Source organism: Trachinotus anak, unplaced genomic scaffold, assembly GCF_046630095.1.
Source record: "Trachinotus anak isolate AG129_WGS33_773 ecotype Australia unplaced genomic scaffold, CSIRO_AGI_Tana_v1 ptg000025l, whole genome shotgun sequence".
NCBI classification, from domain to species: Eukaryota; Metazoa; Chordata; class Actinopteri; order Carangiformes; family Carangidae; genus Trachinotus; species Trachinotus anak.
In genome coordinates, this window is record NW_027273876.1 from 20,093,392 (window position 1) to 20,108,149 (window position 14,758).

Genomic DNA, 14,758 nt, shown 5'->3' on the forward strand with positions numbered 1-14,758 from the left:
AGCCCCGTGATGATTCAATAACACACCCCCTTGGTCAAGCCTTGTCCCATCAGCGTGGTTGGAATAGTTAGAGCGGAGCTGTGCTGATCTGCTTGTATACAAGCTCAGGCATAGCAGAAGGAGGAATGTCAGGCAGGATCTGCTCCTTTTTCAACCACTTTCTATGAAGAACACAGAAGGCAGGGCTGGATTTAAAGTGGATGAAACCAGTCAGGAAAATGAGCCCTCCTTGGGTCTCATGAAAAGGATGTAAACAAGCTAAGACTGGAAACAAAATGATCTCTTGATGAAGTCTATGTGTAGTGTTGATGTAAAGGTTAACAATTTATATTCCATTTTTGCAAATACAGTGATGTATTTGGGTATTTTGCAGCTAAAAGTTTACAAAAAAGTAATAACTCAAGGTCCATTTACTATAACTGCACTTACTACCTTCATCAGCGAATGGCATTGGGTGAGTCATCATGGACTTGGCTCGGTGCGCTCAGGAAAATGCCAGTTGCTGATGAAAATCATGAGATATCCAGTCATTTAGTGAGGAAAGGCAGGGGTTAGAGTTCTGCACAAAGACAGTACAAATCAGATGGCAATCAGGGGGCAGTCAACCAGGGTGAAAGGAAACCCGGTACAGTGAAGGCGCGTGCTTCAGTGAAGTAGAGTGTTAACAGTTCTTACAATGTCTTGCTTGTTTAATTGAAGCTGTTAAATGTATTGCAGCAGAACGTACAATATTTCCCTCTGAAATCTAGTGGAATGGAAGTATGAAGTAGCAAAAAATTGAATTTTGAGGAACCTCAAAAATATACTTAAGTACAGTATTTAGAGTAAATGTACTTAATTATTTTCCACCACTGCTTAAATAATTACTTAGCCTTCAGTACACTTAATATTGTATCTTAATATTGTTCAATTACTCAACAAACTCCTGAATTCCTGAATGAAAACAAAGGCTGTGTCTCTTAAAAGGTAAAATACTAACTAAGCCACCACAATTTATATTAGTAATGAAAAGTGAAGCCAACATTGGAAATGAAAGGTGAGCTGATGAAGATCAGATAGCTAACATTAGTTAGCTAAACTTTAACTTCAGGCTAAACTAGAAACTACTGCTTGACTGGGTCCTCCGAAGGATGCGGCCCCTGAACTGGGACACAACTTGTGTCTCACAGACGAGATGCTCAGCTAACATCAAGGTAAAGAAATAGTACGGTCCACTTAATGGGTATCTGAAATTGTACTACAAGATTCTTCCAGGCATGAATATGGGATATATTGTATATTGTAATATTAACAATTACAGGTAAGTAGGACATATACATGTTTCAATCCCCCTGAACTAGTTTTTTTCTGTTTTAGGGGACTCCCCCAAAAACTCATATGCATTCTTATGAAAACACCCTGACCAGATCTGGATTTTATCCGCGGTACAGTTAGAAAACCACCACCTTATGACCTGAGAGGTCTGACTGGACACTGTCAAGACTGTGACCAGACAAGGACATCAATGTCAGACAAATCAGACCCACATGACATTTAGTGACTTTTTCCTCCACCTGGTAACTTTATGCCTCACTACATAAAGGACACACACATGAAGGATTATGAATTTCTACAGATACTACACTGGACTGTGTCAGTGAGCAGGTCAAAACTGTACTGCAGACCCAAACTATGAAGTGCTTTAAAGTTTATTTAGAACTTTGAAGTGGATTCTGTTTTGCATTGGGCCAATGAAGAGATTTAAGTGCTTGGTTAACATGTTTGGCTTTGAGTGCAAATGTGATGACTATTCTGTCTAACATGGTTGAGATGAATTGAAAATAGCACTACTGACCATTTGATATTTTCCCAACCTTGAAAATGGCTTTGCCCATCTCTGTGGTATTCTGGTGCCAAGCACAGAGATTGGTTCACAGGTGGGAGGAGAGATGCAAACAGGTGAAGTAGCACAAGGGGAGTTGTTGGTATTCGTGTGGAAAATGTATCTTGGATGTTTCACTGAGAATTGATGTGTAAGAACCATGATGTGTTTCTTTGAAGCCAGTTTGGTGATTTTATCAACAAGACAAAAGTAAATACTTGGAGAAAATTTGCAGCAGTAGAGATTATTTGGGTAAAAGCTCTCCAATCAGTAGATGTGTTCAAGGGCCCTATTTTCATGGCACTCTGTTTGGCACCAAAATTCCACACAGATGGACAGAGCATATTTTACGGTTAGTCTGTTGGAGTGCTGGTCATTGCACCGCCATGAGCCACAGACAACATTACAGAAGTGTTTTCACTGCCTCAGTAGTGCTCAGCATGTTAAGGAAACTGATCCTCAGATGTAAAATCAGATAAATGCACCTTGAAACAAATCCAAAATAGGCACTAAGAAAAAAGGGTTCACTGAAAAAAATACTGTTTAACTTTATCTCTTATTTAATTAATAGAATAGAATTAATTTAGATCTATCTGAAGAATCATTACACTGTCGAGCAGCTAGAGTATAGGACTCATTCACTACACTCAGCCAGCACCAGAAAAGTGGACTACAGCTCTGATGCTTCATCTGTTTGACTTAAACAATAATCAGGTAGCTTTAAACAATACTAAAACTAGCATGTAGTTTGATACCTCATCCATCTACCACTGAGCCATGGCATTGATCTATAAAGTACAGTCATGCAGGTACTTAGAGAAAATAGGTTGTTTTCTTAAATGATCAGTGCAGCCTTTTTAGTTAATGATGGGCCAGGATCAAAGTCATCAACAGCTGCAAGGAAGACGTAGGATTTTTGGGTCAGATTTTGAAGACTCATTTGCCATGGAAACCCATTTTCCAAAGCGCACCTTCCAGTCATTACATTTAGATTTTATTCCAAATGCATCTCAGAAGTGCTCTCTTCTGCACAGCAAGCAAACACTTGGAAAAAAAACCATTTGAATGAATTTAAGTTAGGGAAACCACATGGCACCCCGGAATGAGGCAGAAAGCTATCTTTGAAAAGCTGTTTCTCGTAGAAGCCTGCCACAGTAATTTATGCACATTATGGGAGTTCCATGTCTCCAAAATTGCTCCTGGCGGCCAGCCAGTGTCCTGGTTTAAACCCTGCTCCATGTGGAACTGAGAGAGGGTGAAACTCTACTGTGGCTGTTTGTAAGAGGAAAATTTCTACAGTATCTCGTTAGGACTGACTCAACACTTGGCCACTTGTGGACTGTTCCACCACATCTGGTAGACTTTATTCTCAGGACGTTTAGAGAAGGGGTTTTGGTAGCACTTTATTTTAGGTGGTGCTTACAAGGAATTAGGTGTCATAAACATCAACACACAAGTTAGGTCTTGATAGTTATCTGGCTTGATATAGAACAGACTAAAAAATAAAAAGGGAGTAAATCTCCATATATGACTGAATATTGGCAGAATGTTAAAACTGCTCTCATCAATATTTCTAAAAACAAATCAAATATGTGTAATGTGAAAGGTTTTGATCATATTGCATGAGCTTCAACAGCAAGTGGATTGAGCACAGTTGTCAAGAAGCTGAAGGGTTCAGGATTCATGGCACAGCTTAAAAGTTAAGCTACAATTTAGCGGAGCTATTTTCAAATTTTGCTTCTGCCACATAGCCAACGTTAGCATTAAGAGTTCTTACCAGTCTAGAAGAAATGTTTCAAGTTAAGTATCTAACTTCATTCCTTTACTCACCAAGAGCTGTCTCCAGGGGTAGAAAGCAACACCACAGTTACCTCTTGTCTCTATTGTGTCTTTTATTCCACTGAAGGTAGGATGCTAACTAGCTAGCCTTTCTCGTCACTTTCCGATTGCAACTCACTGTGGCCTCCAAACTGCCCTGAAGACCATGCGCTGCTCAGAGGATGTATTATAACCTCTTGTATTATAAAGACAACTAAAGATGAAGGTCTTGTCAAGTGACAATCACCACCACCTGCTCCTGGCAAGACGTGACGCTGGGCTGCAGAGAAAACTCACAAATAGCCCCTTTAATGTGCTATTGAAAGTGGATTAGGCTACGCTGTGCGTTTGTGCCCCGGCTGGACGACAACCAGGGATGTTGCAGTTCAAGCTGAGCACTCTGACCATAAGTGTGTTCAAGATTGACTTCAGCGACTTTAGCTGATGTGACGCATCCATGTTTATTTAGTTTTCAGGAACTTCCATATCAGAAAGTTCCAGGTCGAAGCGTTCAGAAATGTACAAGTGTCCAGTTTGGATACTGATGCGAATGCTACTCACTAGACTTGTGGGCCACCACAACCTTCTTAGTTATATGTTCACTCCAGTGACCTCCCTTACATAATTACCAGCATACTCCCACTACCCCTACTTTGAACCAGAGTTGAAGTCTAGTCAGAGAGTGTGTGATTGTTTGCAGGGTCTTAAATATTGTCCCTTAACTTAAAGACCCTGCACACCCTCACAGGTGTTTGCACTTTCCCAGTCTGATTAGTCTTCCGCTCAGATTGAAGGTGGGACTCTGTGGGCAATAATACTGAGCAACAACAAACTGTGACTTTAATCTGCAAAGGATATGCGTCAGAAGGTAGTCTAGTGTGACATTGTGTTATATGGCAGTATATTGATGAAACTACATATTTCTAAACACAGTGCATCAGCGTTTCTATTGGCTGATCTGCAGTACTGAGCCCTGTCCTCTGGTGTTGCAGTAAAAAATGTGGTCATAATCACGCTGAAGTTGGAGTTAATAAAACCCTACATTTTAACTTTGTTTTTATGATATAAATTTACTTTGCTTCAAACCTTGAAGACATAAACTAGGTGCTTTGTGTTCTTTTAAATTATAGGCCATTATACTCATTATAATGGGACCTCACACATTCTGTTGCGTGTGTATACCGTTGTATCACCCTCTAATGTATGAATGTGCCCACTGTGGATGTCAAGGTACAGTTGAGTTACCATGTCATTACTAGTAATCCTGGCTCAACTGTATGAAATTGACGGAATTTTTAAATCAAGCTTCCTGTTAGGAATTTCAAAATAAAACACAAATGACGACTCTATCAGCCCGACTTTGTATAATGAAAAGCGGGACGGTGGGCCATTAATTATATCACAAATTTCAAATACATTCTTATCATTATCATTTGTGGAGTCACTTCTAAAAAGCTACAAGATGTCCGTCAAGTAAAGACATCATGCTTTAATTTTGAAGTCGTTTACGCTCAGCTACATTTCCGGTCGACTGTGTGTAACTTAATGCGCCGTCCTGGACCACTGCAGCCAGCATCCAGGAGGGGCTGCCAGGCCGGAGAGAGCTGCAGCGAGCACAGGTGAGTCATTTTGAAAAAAGGTTTGATGTAAAATAGGTCATTTTCATATTTCAGACTCAGTATCAGTGAGGTAATCATGAACCACAGTACAGCTGGTCGATATTGAGACGTTGGGGCTGTGAGGGCAGTGATAACCGACGAAGGCGCCTCACGTTCACAAATGATCCATTTTTTGTCTGAAAAAAAACAACATTTCGATGTTTGTCACGTTGTCACATGAACCGTTATAAACATCACAACGGTGTTATAACGTTAAAGCCTACTGCAAAGATAAACGACTCAACCTAAACCTTTTTATGGTACTGGGCCTACAATGCGACCCATAATGTTTGTGTATAACAGGAAAACACATGAAAGCAGTAGCTTGTTATCGCTGCACGCTGTGAATAGTGTGTCGTGTAGAAAGATGGACAGAGTCAGTGTGTGAGCGGAGGTGACAGATGTTCACACGGAGCTGCAGGCCGGGCTCCATCAGCATCATGGCGTCCTTCAGCTGTGAAGGGCAGAGATGCAGAAGAAGGATGCTGCGACGTCAGCGATGCTCTGCTCTTCCTGTGAAGACGCTTCTTATATGACTGATAATATTGATTTTTATAATACAGAAGTGATTTTTATAATGATATTAACCGTCATGACTTACAGCTGAGAAGCCGGAAATTTAAGCTACGCCATTGCGTTATAGGAGCTATTATGAAGGACAACATCCTTATTTATTTATTTATTCATTTTGTTTTTTCATGTTATCATCTTATATAGATATTACTTTATTTTGTCTTGTTAAATGACCTTACAGTTTCTATCATGTAAGCATAGGCGACTTAAATTTAAATAAATAAATATATAAATAAACGATTGCATCCTTGATCAATAAACGCTATTCCCCTCTGTATTTAGCTTTAGCATCTTACTTACAGGATCTTACATAAGGGCAATTAATGGATATTAAACTTAAGCCTATTCATCTTTATTATTTGTACAGTATGTCTGTTGTACAGTGATTCATCAAGGCTGGATCAACCTGTTCTATAGGCTTGTCCTATAGGACAGATAATTAGTGATAAATTGATTAAACTAAGGCAACAACTCTTATTTTTCATAGTCAGACTTTTTGATGTTTATTTCCTTGATAAGTGTCAGAATTCCTCTCAGTTGATTTTCAGTTTATAGACAAAGTAATCAACTGAATTAAAAACAGATTTATTTAGAAATGCAGACCATGTTAGCGTCCAAAAATGAAATAAAAGAAATATTAAAACAATGTTTTGACACATCTATAAGTCAGGGTCTAAAGATCAGGGCCTTAACCATGTCACTTTACATCATGCTTTATTGCACATTTCCAAAAAAAAAAAAAAAAAGAATTTCATTAAATCACAAACTAATTGTAACAGAGTAAAACAGGGGGCTTTGAGCCCTGGGCGGGTCTGAACTGAAAGTTTCGATTCATCAGTAAAAACTAAAAAAAATATTTGAATAATCAATTAATCATTTCAGTTATTTTCAAGCTAAGTTCCCTAAATTCTGTGGCTTCAGCTTTACGCATGTGAGGACTTGCTCTTCTTTAACTTTATTTTTTTTTGCTTTATTAATAGAACATTTAAAGACGTCACCATCGACCATGCACCACTGAGGAATTACATTTTCTGACATTTTATAGACAAAATGATTAATCTGTTAATCAAGAAAATATTTGGCAGATTGGTAATTTAGTGTTGACCACAATGCAGCACTATGTAGTACAGTGTAGCATAGCATAAAAGTATGGCATTTTGTTGTACTGAACTGCACAGTATAGTATTGTAGAGTACAGTAGAGTAGAAAAGGGCTGTATATTAGAATATGGTATAGTATACTAGTGTACGGTGCAAAACAGTATCGTATATTGTGTTATACTGTTGTATTATAATAAAATGTAGTATACTGTTCTAGTTGATATGAAAGGTTAACATCAGCTCATCTGGAAAACAGCAGGTCTTGTATATGTGTTTTTAAAAGTCTTTCAGAAATCTTTTAGTCTAACATTCATGTTCCTGTTTCTTCCTGTCCTGTGTGCAGAATTTCTTCATTCTAACTGAGGTGGACTGAGGTGGTCATCATGGGAGAACTGTTCAGGAGTGAGGAGATGACCCTGGCCCAGCTCTTTCTCCAGTCTGAGGCAGCCTACTGCTGTGTCAGTGAGCTGGGAGAACTGGGCATGGTCCAGTTTAGAGATGTAAGTACAAATGTTCTCAAGCGATGCCATTTCTTCTAAGATCACATATGTACTACATAGGTGATAATTAATCAATTCATTCATATATAGAAGTTTTCAGTTAATTTCCTGTGTATCAGTCACTTTGAGCTTTAACCAGATACTTTAATATTTTGTCGAAATTTTCTTTTCTTGTCTCTTTCCTCTCGCAGCTGAACCCAGACGTGAACGTGTTTCAGCGCAAGTTTGTGAATGAAGTGAGGAGATGTGAGGAGATGGACAGGAAACTGAGTAAGTAATGAGGCAAATTAACATCAGTCCCAGACAAAGGCGCAGTGTCTCTCCTAACTGGGATTCAGTCCAGGTTCAGTTTCTGATCCACAGAAAGACCACACACAGTGAATGTAGTTTAGAAATTTAGTTTATAGTTTCTTTTTGTGTTTGTGTTTCATCTCTTCTGGAAAAATAAGGTAATTTCTTGAAATACTGATGTTCTTTGCTGAACAGGGTTTGTGGAGAAGGAGATCAAGAAGGCCAACATCCCAACTGTAGACACTGGAGAAAATCCAGAGGTGCCATTTCCCAGGGACATGATCGATCTAGAGGTAATCAATCATCAGTCTCTTCAGATCAGACCTTTACTGCCCCAAAAAAGAATAAATTTAAAAGTTATCATGTTGATACAGATTTTGATATTGATTTTGATGCCTGTCAAAACCGTATATCATCATGTTCACAGTTAATCTATAACAGTGAGTGTGTGTGTTAATCTATAACAGGCCACCTTTGAGAAGCTGGAGAATGAACTGAAGGAGATCAACACCAACCAGGAAGCCCTGAAGAAGAACTTCCTGGAGCTGACGGAGCTCAAACACATCCTCCGTCGAACACAGCAGTTCTTTGATGAGGTTTGTCTATTTCATTCTCTCAGACACACACACACGCAACCAGATCACTGACTTTATGTGTTTTTATTCAACTAAATCAACCAGAGCCTCTCTTCTGATCGGCTCAGTGACCTGTTGTTAGGTAGAGCTCTAGAGAGAAACCTGAGAGAGGAGATGTAGAACTGTATTGAGATGGTGTTTGGCTCTTAATACCACAAATATATCTTCTTATGGCTTCTTATGGATATCAACACTTCAAATAAAACATAGGAAAAGCGTAAAATATGGGCCCTTTAGGAAAATGAGTCAATCTTTCTGTGACAGATGGAGGATCCCAACCTGCTGGAGGAGTCATCAGCCCTGATGGAGGGCAGTGAGGGGGGGCGTGGTGCCCCGCTCAGACTGGGGTAAAGCATGATGGCTGCATCATATTCTCAAATAAATGCACTTCAGTTGTTTTGGCCGATAGTAAAATAATCTCATGAATTGCAGTACATGTATGAGAACTGTATTTTGAAACAGCTGTCATTAGTTTAAAAATGTTTAATCACAAACTTTCTTTAATTAATCAAATGGCTGGCTGGCTAACATTAGCAGACATTATATAAAAGGGGACAGCTGTAGAGGCTAACTGAAAAATGAAATTTACATAAAGAATATAATATGTTAAGTCTGTGGTCTAAGACCATAAGTACCATGGTCAAGGAATGAATAAAAAAAGTCATTGCTATTTATATATATACAGTACATTTAATCAAATGCAATTCTTTTTTGCTACCCAAACTGCTCACTGAGTTAGCACTTGTACTGTCTCCTCTGAGCTCCTGTATGTTGTGTCTGTGCAGGTTTGTGGCTGGAGTGATCAGCAGGGAGAGGATTCCCACCTTTGAGAGGATGCTGTGGAGGGTGTGTCGTGGCAATGTCTTCTTAAGGAAGGCAGAGATCGAGGACCCTTTGGAGGACCCCACCACGGTCAGCACACACAACACAGATAGAATCTTGGAGAACAGTGAAGACAGAAGAATTATAACTGCATTTAGCGCTAATACAAAAACACAAAGCAGCATATAGAAATCTAGGAAATTTAATTTGAATATTTAGGAACCAAATATATAACAGTCATCTGTATGTAAGTGTTTTCTTTACCTTATCTTGTCTTTCCAACAGGGAGACCAGGTCCACAAATCAGTGTTCATCATCTTCTTCCAAGGCGACCAGCTGAAGAACAGGGTGAAGAAGATCTGTGAGGGGTGGGTGTCACGTGCACTTGATGCTACTGTTAGTTAGTCATCATTGTAGAGGTTGGAAGCCCAGAATGTGCTTAAGCTGAATATTGCATTGTCATGTGTAAGTACAGTGCATTTTTGAGACTAAAGAATGAAGGTGAAAGGAGGAGATAAAAGAGACAAAGACACACAGATACATCGCTGACATACAGGTTTTACACATGAGCCCAGAACCCTTCCTCTGACTGTCTTGTCCCCTGCGTTTTTCTGCAAAAGTACAGACCCCACAAGTGCTATGGACAGAAACGCTGTAATTGACTCTTGAGCTGGAAGATTTGGGTTTAGACATGTACAGTAATGGCTCTGTTTAGTCATAATTGAATAATGAATCCACACACTCAGTTGATATAGATGGGTGCTGAATCCTCAGAGGCAACAGTCAAAAGTCAGATGTAGGGCAGCACTCCACTTTGTTTATTCATGCATTGCACAGAGGTTTCAGGAGCCATCCTTCTTCAGTGTATCAGCAGTATTACAGCCCAGCACAGGTATTATAATATAATACAATTTTGATAACATTTTGATTAAGTGTGCATCTCTGTTTCTGTCTTGGTTCTGTTTGGGAGGTTTGAGCCTGGTAACAGCAGAAGCTTTTACATTTCAGGGTGATATTCAGAGTCTGCAGTCAGTGAAGCAAAGCGATGTGAAATATTTTAGAGACATGTTTATGATTTTGTGCATTTTCTTGGAGCAAATATCGACTGGCCTTTTAAAGAACTGCAGGTCATTGCACTGTATTTTTGATTTGGCTGTGGTGTTTTTTGCTTGACCGTCATATCAACATGCAGGATTGGATATCACACATTTATAACAGAAAGCCTGTGTTACAACGTTGTAGAGAATGAATGTGTTAGAGGCTGTGAGGTGACTCTGTTGGTTGGTGTTTGTTTCCAGGTTCCGTGCCTCTCTCTATCCGTGTCCAGAGACCCCACAGGAGAGGAAGGAGATGCTGGCTGGGGTCAATAGCCGTATTGACGACCTCCAGATGGTATGTTTGTCACTTTACCTCCCATCACTGGCGTTACTGTGTCAAAACCAAACAAATAAGTTTTAAATTAGATAATGGGTCAGGATCACATAAATAAACTGAAAATGAAAATAAAATAGAGGGAGGGGAGGTGACCTTGGAGTGAAGCCTGCTTATTGTTTAAGCTACATTACCATTAGCAGCACAATTCATTTTTCTTATTGAGTAATTCTTTCAAAGCGTCTTTGTAGTCTTTGTTCCATTGCTGCCAACTAAACAACAAGACATGAATTTAACTTCGCACAACAGGATGTCTGTGGCCAGCTTTCCTTGATAAAATGAATTTCCAATCAAATTACAAAAGCCCTCACGGTGCAGGCGGCTGTTTTCGTGTGCATTAGTTCTTATCTGTGAAAGACCTTGGTCCTGTCTCATAGTGTTGTGGTCCACAAAGTTTGCCCTTATTAAGCCTGGAAAAAAGCTGTGGTTCTGCTTGAGAGGTCGGCTCCAGTCTGAGACTGCCAACCACACACAATGTGTAACACTCCACTACAATAGAACATTTTACTCAGAATTACATAGAAAATTGAATTATGTGCATAAACATGGCCTGAGCCTGGAAGCCAGTGCAGTACAACCAGTTCAGCTGCATCATAGTGCAAATAGAGCTCAGTATAAACGTCCAGCCATGTAACTGAAGAATCTGTAGAGCATTTAATACATTCAAGCAGTACTAAAAAGGTCAAAGGTCAGCGGCACAGAATGATAAAAAAGATGCAGTAGGCATTGCTGTGTCCTGAGAATGACAAATTAAAATCTACAGAATCCCAGAGGGGCCACAGCTGCACTTAGTTTTTATGAAGTTTGATCATGGTATAATTATTTTGTGACCTTGGCCCAACCCACACAACTACTAGATGAAATATATTGATGGTTCTGATGTGATCATCAGTATGAACTCTGCTCATTGCAATTAAGAGACAAGGTGCAGTGTTGATGTCACCATGTTGCACCAGGTAGAGGGTCTTGTTTTTTTAAACAGAAATAAAATAGCCCCATCCTCATAATAGAAGCAAACTTCTTATTTTCATCTTCTTAATTCCCAGTCTCCCCTGTTTCTCCTGATAGTGGAGAATCACTCAGCCAGTACACTGGGGGTGATACTGTTTATGTCCTTAGCTATGGTGCCATTGGTTGCGTTTTGAAATGTGACTGACAAACAAGGTCGTAGTTGTCCTGATATCTCATTATTGAGCTTGGAAACAGCAGCTGACAAAACGATTCCAACTCAATGTCCACTTACATGCTTGTTCTAGAGCTTTTGACCACATCACCTCAGCAGATGAAGCTGGAATTGCCTCAGTAGTTTGACTTTTCAAGTAACACAACCAAGACATGACAAAGATTTTTAAGAATACTCCTAACACTTTCCATAGTTCGTAACTCTACAGTTCCATGTCAAATGAGCAACTGCTGAGCAACTGCTTCTCCATATATACAGTATAGATCTTATCATTATTCATTTTATTTTATTTTAATTTAATTTTGATTCAGTAATTCCAGGAAGCTATGGATCAATTATTTTATGATCACAAGGTAATTATTGGACCCTTATGAGAAGATAAATCTTACACCAGGATCTGTTGTATGATCCATCCTGTATGGCTTGATATAGAAATCAATCAATCTGACAATCTGACACTGAGTTGGTGCAGTACTTCAATCAAACACATCATGATTACCACTGCACCTCACCTCAGGTCAGTACACCTATCAGGCCTGACACCATCCAAACATCTGCTCCTGTAGGTGCTGAACCAAACAGAGGACCACCGTCAGCGAGTGCTGCAGGCTGCCTCCAAGACCATGCGAGTGTGGTTCATCAAGGTGAGGAAGATGAAGGCCATCTACCACACTCTCAACCTCTGCAACATCGACGTCACCCAGAAGTGTCTGATCGCTGAGGTGTGGTGTCCCGTCTCGGACCTGGACTCCATCCAGTTCGCTCTGCGCAGAGGGACGGTGAGTTCCGTTTTACATCTTTTACGTCTTATACTTTTATTTTGGCTGGATTTGAATCCAGGTCATACAGGTCACTGAGGCTTTGTGAAATAACAACAATAACAAATAAGTTGCTGCTTAACATACAAGTCCAGCCAAACAAACTAGTGCCTACTATGTTTTAGCTCTGTTTAACTTTTTAACTGTTTAATTTTATTGTGTAAGAAAATAGAAACTATAATATGCATGTTTATATGGAAACAGCTTCTACTGCAAACATTCGTTCTCTTAGTGTCCGTTGTATTCTACTCGGAAAGCTCGCTAAAGTTAGCAGTAGATGTTTCTTTTTGTTCTTGGTTTTTCAACACCTGCAGAATCACTGGCAGCTCCTGCACTGACTGCAGTGTTTGTCCTGCAGTATGAAACAGAATAGGTGTAGCTAATGTTGGCTGTCACAGATGTGCTGATTGCAAATGAACAGACTGTGAAAACTCACAGTGACCTCAGTCTTCACTGAGTCTTCACTGAGGTCACTGCCCCATGATCCAAATCACAGAATAACTTAGCATCTGAGTAACATACAGACTGCTGAGGTCACAGATGGAGTTTAGCACCTGGATAATGTTGTTTTTCGACATCAGGTTACGTTCAGTCATGAGGTCATGTGGAGGTCTGTGTATGTCACCTGGTCTTACGCCTACATCATGGACAGTATGAGACTGAAATGTGAGGCTTTGTTTGCCAGGAGAGGAGTGGCTCGACAGTGCCGTCCATCCTCAACAGGATGCAGACCAAGCAGACTCCACCTACCTTCAACAAGACCAACAAGTTCACATCTGGCTTCCAGAACATCGTTGATGCCTACGGCATCGGGAACTACCGGGAGATCAATCCAGGTTAAACAGGAAATCCTTCATCTCTATATGAATGAATTACTTGTCACATTAGTGCATTACCCATCTAAAAAACTGTCATCGTTTGCACTGATGGACACTTTTTGTTTGGACTCATTTCCTGTTTTATTTTTAAGTAGTCCTTGTTTGTCTCTAGTTGGTTTTACTTCCTGTCTTCATCCAGTTTCACTCCAGTGTGATTGTCTGCGTCACCCTAATGTGTTTCACCTGTGTTCAGTGTATTTAGTCTCTGTGCTCCCACTTGTCTCTGAAGTCTTAGTGTTTTGGATTTTCTGGTTTTTGCTCCTGTTGAGTTTCCTAAAGTCTCCTCATCTGTCTGTTTTTTGTTCCTGTGTTTTTGCATTGGATTTTTTGTAAGTCATCCTCTTTTATTAAAACACTATATTCCCACTAATCCCTTACCAGCCTTCAAACGTGACAAAACCTTGTAATAATACAGCAGCAAATTCACAAGAAAATCTTAGTTTTAGCACAAGATACAAATATGCTTTTTGGAATCTCTAAAGTGGCCCCTGTGTGAAATTGGAAGTGCTGTCATCAGCTGTGTCTCTCTCCTCCATACCTGTATACATGCAAAACTAATTACTGAGTGATGACAGGATTTTAGGTGACACAGGCTTTCATTAGAAACAGGCCTTCATTTCTAATTTTCCCTGTTCCCTGTTTAATGTAAATGTTTACTTATTGTCTGTTATCTGAAACAAGAATAATGTACATTCAACAGTTCAATGTATGACAACAGAGACACTCTGCTGCTCTCAGTTAATCTTCTCCAACAGTAGCCTACTACTATTTCCATTCACTATTTATTCTTTTTTGAAAAGCTGATAAACATCAACAGGTCAACTTCTCAAAAGCCTTTCAGCAACACAGATTGCATAACGCCTCCATATAATAATAATTATTAATTTAATTACTGAATGAAAACTGTATTTGTATTGTATTGATAGTGGTGCTGTGGAAATAATAATACATCATATATTATTGTAATATCTAAATTTACCAACATTATAAATAGAAGACTTGGCCTTAAGTCTAAATTTCTTGCCAAGGAAAATCTTTTTCTCTCACACTAGTCAACTCTTAAATCAATTTTTTCTCTCTCACCTTCCTCACGTCCTCATGTATAATAAACTAAAACCAGAAATGTTTTACAGTTCCAATAGTCTCCAATTTTCTCTGCACATTTCTGTAATTTCAATATTTTAATATGA

The 14,758-nt window shown here is 39.4% G+C and overlaps 1 protein-coding gene across 4 annotated transcripts in view; it reads left to right on the forward strand.

Moving 5' to 3' along the window:
* The first annotated feature begins 5,192 nt into the window (after nt 1-5,192).
* The window catches only part of atp6v0a1b (ATPase H+ transporting V0 subunit a1b), a 33,094-nt gene continuing 23,528 nt past the window's right edge, over nt 5,193-14,758 (forward strand). For all 4 annotated transcript variants that reach the window (XM_071462643.1, XM_071462644.1, XM_071462646.1 and 1 more), the window contains exons 1-11: nt 5,193-5,298; nt 7,354-7,510; nt 7,702-7,780; nt 7,997-8,094; nt 8,269-8,397; nt 8,701-8,783; nt 9,222-9,348; nt 9,544-9,626; nt 10,557-10,650; nt 12,439-12,651; nt 13,376-13,526. In XM_071462643.1, coding sequence (XP_071318744.1) covers nt 7,394-7,510; nt 7,702-7,780; nt 7,997-8,094; nt 8,269-8,397; nt 8,701-8,783; nt 9,222-9,348; nt 9,544-9,626; nt 10,557-10,650; nt 12,439-12,651; nt 13,376-13,526 — 1,174 coding nt within the window. In that variant the 5' untranslated portion in view covers nt 5,193-5,298; nt 7,354-7,393. The remainder of the gene's footprint in view (nt 5,299-7,353; nt 7,511-7,701; nt 7,781-7,996; nt 8,095-8,268; nt 8,398-8,700; nt 8,784-9,221; nt 9,349-9,543; nt 9,627-10,556; nt 10,651-12,438; nt 12,652-13,375; nt 13,527-14,758) is intronic.